Source organism: Galeopterus variegatus, unplaced genomic scaffold, assembly GCF_000696425.1.
Source record: "Galeopterus variegatus unplaced genomic scaffold, G_variegatus-3.0.2 Scaffold404, whole genome shotgun sequence".
Taxonomy (NCBI): Eukaryota; Metazoa; Chordata; class Mammalia; order Dermoptera; family Cynocephalidae; genus Galeopterus; species Galeopterus variegatus.
The window spans coordinates 295,820-303,455 of record NW_007726515.1 but is presented as its reverse complement, the minus strand read 5'-3'; the positions used below and the strand labels follow the sequence as shown (position 1 = coordinate 303,455).

Genomic DNA, 7,636 nt, shown 5'->3' with positions numbered 1-7,636 from the left:
AAAAAAAAAAGATAAAAAGCTTTAAAATTGAATAACTTGAATTTTCCTCTTTAATTTATAAAAAGTGAAATTGGGGCAGGAGAAAGCAGAAAAAGTCATGGAGAACCAAAGTTACGTTTGTTTATAGGTGTAAATTTTAGTGTTTACTTGGTGGAGAGATTTCCAGTGTTCAAATTAACTTCAGTTATGACACTCCCCTAGGTATGTTTGAAAATACCCTTGCAGGGCAAACTCGTAAACATGTATCATTCTTATGTTATCTTTTAATTGCTTTTAATTTGTATTTTTTAACTAATTTTTTTTTGCTCACTTTTCCTATATAGGTATTACCTCATTTGGAAAGCCTGGGGAAACAAGAAAAAAACACTAAGAAAATGTCAACTTTTCGAAATCATTGTCCACATTTGGATTCTGTTGGTGAAATAACGAAAGAAGATTTGATACAAAAATCTCATGTAAGATATAGGTTTTTCTTCCTTGAAAAATCATTTACTTTTCTCCCAAATGTGTGTTTTTTATAAATTATTAAAATACTTTATAAGTCCCTCCAATTTATAATTGTATTTGTGTGTGTGTGTATATATATACACAATTCACTAATTATATGTACATTATGTTATGTGCTTGGCTGTATCAATGTAACAGATATTGTGTTTATATTATATTGTTATATTATGTGTTTGGCTGTATGAATATAACAAATGTTGTGTTTTTCATTTCTTTTTATAGGGTACTTGTCAGGATTGTAAGGTCAGAGGACCAAATCTTTGGGCATGCCTAGAGGTATGTATATGTTTTTTCCTGAAAAGCTTGATATTATAAATTTAGATCTATATAATTTTGAAACTTAAAACGATTTCATAAATGAACATACTTCTAAAAGATAATTATTGATAGTAAAAAACTAAACTTCAAACTCTGGTAGTATTTTAACTTATAGTGCTTTTGCAGAGCTTTTAGTAAACCGCTCTGACATATTTTATACTTACCTTTTATTGGAGATGACATAGATTTTAGTTTCATTTTGTTTATTTGTTTTTGGCAGCTAGCTGGTATGGGAAACCAAACCCTTAACCTTGGTGTTACGAAGCCATGTTCAAACCAGCTGAGCTAACCAGCCAGCCCAATTAGTTTAAAAACATATGTTCTGATTTTATTTTGTGCCTTGTACCTTTTGGTTTAATTAACTGACTATGGAATGTCATTGAGTTAAAACGTGTAATCAAAATTTAATTTTAAATGTAATTGTAATGCTATTATAAATTTATATGTTATAAAATACCTTATTTTCCTTTCATGTAATTATTTCCTTTTCATGTAGAATAAGTGTTCATATGTCGGCTGTGGTGAATCGCAAGTAGATCATAGCACCATACATTCTCAGGTATGTATATAAAAAATTTTAATACAAAATTTTTTTTTAAAAGAGAGCCTAAACATAACATTATTAACTCAAGTTGTAAATTCAGAATTTTGTGCTTTTTTATGAGTTAAAACTTCACTTATATTGTCTGTGAAAAGTGGCGGGGGGGGATGGAAATTGCTAAGAAGATCAATATTAGAATAAGGTTGTAATATAGTACTGATTTAAGAAGTATACATCCAGACGTGTGGAGCTGATAGTTGGACTATTAGGAGATTATGGAGGTTGAAGTCAGTGGATGCTTACTTAGGTTTATAACATGACTTGGCTAACTTCTTAACTCATCTCATATAACCTTTTCCTGCACATTATTCTAACTGGAATCCGCTTTCTGCTTTGCACTGGTTGTTTGGTGCTTCCTATGTAACTCTAGCGTGGCTCTTTTATAGTATTAGGTAGAGCTCCTATTCTAAACTGTAAGTTTCTCAAATTAACTGTATCTTAAGATGCACATTGAAATCTCTGCAGCACCAACTGTTCTCAAGCAGGGTTCTACAAAAGTATAATTAAGCTCAGATACCCAAGGCTCTAAGGCATCATTGTGTATAATTTACTTCTCTTCTGTGCATTTAGAATGGTACTTGATATGTATGATCCTTGGAAGAATTAAGAAATTAATCACTCAGATCATTTTCTGTAGGCCTTCTCTTGCAGAACTTTGATTGAGAAAGGCTGTACTTTTATCTATTCAAGATCATATATTCCCTGTTGCTTGAGCTGTGCTTTCACTCATGTTATTTGTATTCTTTTACCATTGTGATTTCTTAGAACAGTTACTTGCTATTATCACTTATTTTCTTATACTTATTTGCTAACTGCAAAACAGTCCTATACTCTTGCATTTATCTTTGTATAATGAATAGGGGCAGGGGGAAAGGATGATAGAATAACTTCTAGAGTATGTGTAGATATTGTTACCACTCATTACACTTCAGAAGTTTATCTAAACAATGTTTTTTCTGTGCTCTAGATTAGCTTTTTAGTATAGTGTTATTCATCAAAGGCCAGAAGTTTATCTTCTATGATCTTTCGAATAAGTATTTTTAAGTATATCTAATGTTGGTTTCTCTTCTCCCTCTCCTGTGAAATTATACAGGAGACAAAGCATTTTCTAACTGTGAACCTTACCACTCTTCGAGTATGGTGTTATGCTTGCAGCAAAGAAGTGTTTTTGGATAGGAAATTAGGAACTCAGCCTTCATTGCCTCATGTAAGACAACCTCACCAAATACAAGAAAACAGTGTCCAGGTAATATAAATTCATTTAGTTATGATATTAGACACTCAGGTAATAATTTCTGTATTTGTCATATAATTGAAATTTAAAAAGAAATTCCGCCAAACCTATATTTTAATAATTTTTGTAATGTGCCTTTTTTTCCCCTCAGATGAGGCACTTGTGCTCTTCCTTGTTTTTGCATAGCATATAGTGATAGATTAAGGTGAGATTGAAGCCCACCTGTCCGAAGATGCAAATGCATCTAATGAATTTTAAAAGCTTAAAAAAAAATTGGTTGAAGTAGTATTTAACTTTTTCTAGCAAATCTGATTCTAGGAAAGGTGGTAGGCCATTCTTTGATATGGGATGGCAGGTACTAAGTTAGCTCCCTTGTCCCTATTACCTGCCTTCTCAGCTCCCATTTGTATTGCTGTGAGCATTTTACTCATTATTGAAAACCAGATAGAATATATTAAAGCTTAGCATCAATCTTTGGTTAAAGGATCAAGATACCTAAAAAACATGTACAGGCTTGTAAAGATTGATCATTTAATTTTCAGAATTTTCCAGTCATATAAAAACAGGAAAAGTGAAATGAGGAAAGTAGAATAGTTGGCTTCTCTAACTTACCTGATCATCATTTGATCAGAATTTGATCAGATTTGATTAACAGCCAGTTTTTTCCCTTGTGTGTATTATGGAAATCACACTGTATTTTTATACTTGTTCTTTGATACCAGCTCTCAGATTTTTCTGCTGTGTCATCGTATCCCATTCTGATGGTAGACATTTGTGATAATAAATTTGTTTGCCTCACATATAACTTAAGATGGCAAGATTTTGGATGAGTAATATTTGTTACATTTCCAGTTTCACAGTTGAATGACTCTAGTTAATCTTCATCATTACTGTTTCTTTCACTGATATCTATTTATCATTCACAAATATGTTTGATCTTTTTTGAAAGTCCCGGCAATGCGAAAACAATAGTTTTCTTGAATTCTCTTACATTATTAACAAAAGTGTGATGTTTTGACTAACAGTTTAATCACTTAAGGAACTCATAACAATCTTTAAGGGCAAAATTACCAGCACCACTTATTAAGAAAAGTAAGTTAAATAAGCTGTTGCTATTTCTTCCAGAATAGATTATGATTGCAAACTCTAATGAACTTGATAGAATAGGAACACTGATACTTTTCTGTTGTCTTGTAAATACTTTTCTGGTGACTTACAAATATTAACAAATAAAAGGCATGAACTAAATTTCATGTGACTTCCTGATTTCATTGTTGAAGAAATTACATGAATAACTTTTTCTTAATAGATTTATTTAGAAGCACAAAACTTATTGGCTATTGAACCCAGTTTACTACAGTATCATTTGTAAAACAGCAAAATATTAGAAACCGTGCAAATGTCATTAGTAAGATTTTTCAAGAAATTTTTTCTAGATTGTAAGATTTTTTTTAAGCTTCTGTACTTGTCTGCATTTAAATATTTTGTAACGATCATGTAACATCTTTATAAAAATAACTATTTCATTTTTTTAAAGAAAAAGTGAGAATATGGGACCTACTCAAATGTCCAGTATCTACAGATGCCAGGGAAGTAAATTTATAGAGTGGGTATAAGTGCATATAGGCTTATTCCACCTGCAATGTAGTGGTAGAATAAGGCTATAATAAGTTGGAGAACCATTGTCGTTCTGGTATTTTCTCCAAGGGAAAAAAAAAAAGTTGCAGAACCAGAGTACATGCTAAAAGCATGCTATTCAGTTTCCTTCTCCATCTCATTGTTGTGGAATGGGTTCAGTGGACTTTGATATTCTAATACTGTAAGAGAATTCACAAATTCTGATTTTTATGTGTGTTCACCAGATTTTTAAAAACTTTAGCGCACAGTTTTGTTTTTTTGTTTTAACAGTGTGGACTAGCATTTGGCCAACAGATCACCAGTTGCAACCTCTGAGTTAAGTCAATTCTTGGAAATTAATATTAGAGTATTTTAATTATCATTTTAAATGTTTTTGAACTATTTAATATGAATAAAAGGGTGAAAGTAAGTATAGTAATAAGTATGAGGAGAGTGTAGAAGTCTACAGATAAGTTGATGTGTTAGGATGAAAAGATTTGTTCAATTGTTCTATCTTTTTTGTTATAAGGATTTTAAAATACCTAGTAATACAACATTAAAAACTCCTCTGGTTGCTGTATTTGATGATCTGGATATAGAAGTGGAAGAAGAAGATGAACTTAAGGCAAGAGGTAAAATAATTTTCCTGTGTAACATTCCTCCTTTCTGTGGCTCTGCCTGTTTCTTTAGGAAACTGTATAGTGTGAAGATTTTAAAATCTGAAGGTGAAAGGTACTCAAGATAATTACAAGAACTCTAAAATTTGGCCTAGTAAAATTGTTTTTGCAAAAAAAGCAAACTTTGAGTTTTTCTGGTATCACTTTACCAAAGCTGGGTTTCTAATTATTCTTGCAGTTGAGACTTATGACATTTTTTGCTTAACTTGCCTTTTGGGATCTGTTTGAACAGTGGTTCTTAACCAATTTTTCTATTCTTATCTGTCAGTGATAGGGCTTGGTGGGTAGGTATTAACATATTTAATAATATTAGCGATAGTATATATTTTCCTGTTTTAGCCCTTTAATTTTTTTTTTTTTTTTGTCCTTTTTGTGACCGGCTGCACCGCGCTCAGCCAGTGAGCGCACCGGCCACCCCTATATAGGATCCGAACCCGCGGCGGGAGTGCTGCCCTTAGCCCTTTAATTTAGCGCATAGTATTAATTTTATCAAGTGCTTATCAACAAGTGTTAATTCAGGCATGTCTTAAGAGATTGTTAGAAGTTTAAATTTCCTTTGTTTTGCTCCAAATCTAAATAGCATTTATAATTTTATTTTTGAAGTATTTGTTATTTCATCTTTTAATAAAGGAGAAAACTGATGAAAGTGAAGTTGAACATATGTGGAAGAGATAAAAATTGTCCAATGGCTTTATTGTATTAGCTTGAGCCATGTGAAATTGCCATTTTTGTAGGTTGTCAGCAATTGCCTATGGTTTGGCCTAGTAAATACTGTTTTCAATATAATACATTAAAATGAATATTTTTTGCCTTGTCATTCAACTAGTCTCATAATAATTAAACTTTGGTTGTAATATAAGTCAATTAGTGCTCTTTGAATGTCTCTCCTCCCTGTACTGGCCAGCCACCCAAAAAAAAAGTCTATTAGTTAAAGGACAGGGGGAAAGGCTACTCTTCCTGTGCAAATTTCAGAGGCTGAACTAACTAATCCTAACTAATGCACCAATTAAAAATTTCATGATTGTAAGGTTTCCAAAAGTGTGTCCTCTCTGAATTGTTCAAATTGCTGTTTTGTGTTTCCATGGCTCTTAATGTAGTTTGGGAACCATAGTACTCAGTAAAAACCCACACATTTTTGTATTACTGAATGGTGACTTAATTTATATTTTTTCTTAATAGGCCTTACAGGTTTGAAAAATATTGGGAATACTTGTTATATGAATGCAGCTTTGCAGGCTCTTTCTAATTGGTAAGTAGAGAAATTAATTTTGTGTTTTGTTTGTAAAGTTTTTTAAAGTCACTCTTTGAGCAAAATACCATGCTACTGTAGTAGCTAACTCCCAAGGTAGAGTAGGCAAGAATCTGGATTGGGACATATTTCATTATTGTCCCAATGGGGTCACTCTGTATGCCTGTAGTTTCCTAAGACTGCTGGTCCTGACTTAGACCCTAGGTAGTTGTGTATCTCTGAGCAAGTTGTTTTTTACATCTAGAAAATGAGGCTCTTGAAATAATTCCTCAGATTACTTTTAGTTCAGAGGTCTTCTGAAAATATTTTATATTTTTCTCTAAGTGGAAAGCCTCAAATAAAGCATTCAGGTTTTTTTCTCAATTATGGCTCTACAAAGTAGATGTGGCAGGTAATACACTGAAGTTGAGATGCATTGAATTAGGACCGGAATTCAGAAACCATTGACTTTGACATTGCCTTTTCTACTGCATTGAATGTCAGAGCAGTCTTTGGAGACTGAACATATGCATATTTCTTTCCCCAATAATCTCAGTTTTAGTCATAACTCTGTATAAATACTTTACTTTCAGTTCTATGTTTCATAACCCTGTGAAATAAAGAGAACTGAATTTTTCATAAGTGATCAGAGAACACCTCTTTGAAGAAGTAACATTTAATCTGAAACTTGAAGAATGGGTATGAGCTGGTCGTGTGAAAGGGTGGGAAGAACATTCCAAGCAGAAAGAGCAACACTTTGTAAGCAGCTTTGGTGTGGGAAAGAGCTTGACACTTTTGAGGAACTAGAAGAAAATCATATGATAGGAGTATAGTAATCGTGGGGTGAATGACATGGATCCAGGTCCTGTAGGCCACATTAAGGATTTAAGTCTTCGTTCTCAGTGTACTGACACCATCGAAGTGTTTTTACAACAAGGTAGCTAAATAATCCAATTTACATCTTAAAAAGATCACTGTGGTTGCCCTGTGGACAGTGGGTTTGAGGGGGAGGGGTATGGAATTTGGAAGACCAGCTAGGAGACTATTGTAGTAATTTAAGCAAGAAATGGTGGTGGCTTGCACCATCTAGAGTGGTGGGAAAGGAGTGGAAGAATTGGAGATAAACATTTCTGGGAGAATGATTGGTTAATAGGTTATGGATACAGTAAGTGGAGAAAGGGAGAAGGAGATTCAAAGTATATAATATAATCATATTATGAAAGAACTCTAGATTGATGTTGCACATCAGAAAATTAGACACAGAAGTTTAAATAACTTTGTCAAGGTTACTAGCTAGTAAATACTTGAGCAGAATTCTGAATCTAAGATTTTTTTTTTTTTTTCCTTTTTTGTCTTTTTTCGTGTCCGGCAACGGTTCGCAACCCTCAGTGTCGCGCCCGTACCGGACCGGGACTAGCAACGGGATCGGAACCCTCGGTGTTGAGCCCGCACCT

At 33.1% G+C, this 7,636-nt stretch overlaps 1 protein-coding gene across 1 annotated transcript in view; it reads left to right on the top strand.

The window, feature by feature from the left end:
* The window catches only part of USP33 (ubiquitin specific peptidase 33), a 58,648-nt gene that overhangs the window by 22,302 nt on the left and 28,710 nt on the right, over positions 1-7,636 (top strand). The window contains exons 2-7 of the mRNA XM_008568383.1: positions 324-455; positions 730-783; positions 1,322-1,384; positions 2,520-2,672; positions 4,807-4,909; positions 6,134-6,203. Coding sequence (XP_008566605.1) covers positions 375-455; positions 730-783; positions 1,322-1,384; positions 2,520-2,672; positions 4,807-4,909; positions 6,134-6,203 — 524 coding nt within the window. The 5' untranslated portion in view covers positions 324-374. The remainder of the gene's footprint in view (positions 1-323; positions 456-729; positions 784-1,321; positions 1,385-2,519; positions 2,673-4,806; positions 4,910-6,133; positions 6,204-7,636) is intronic.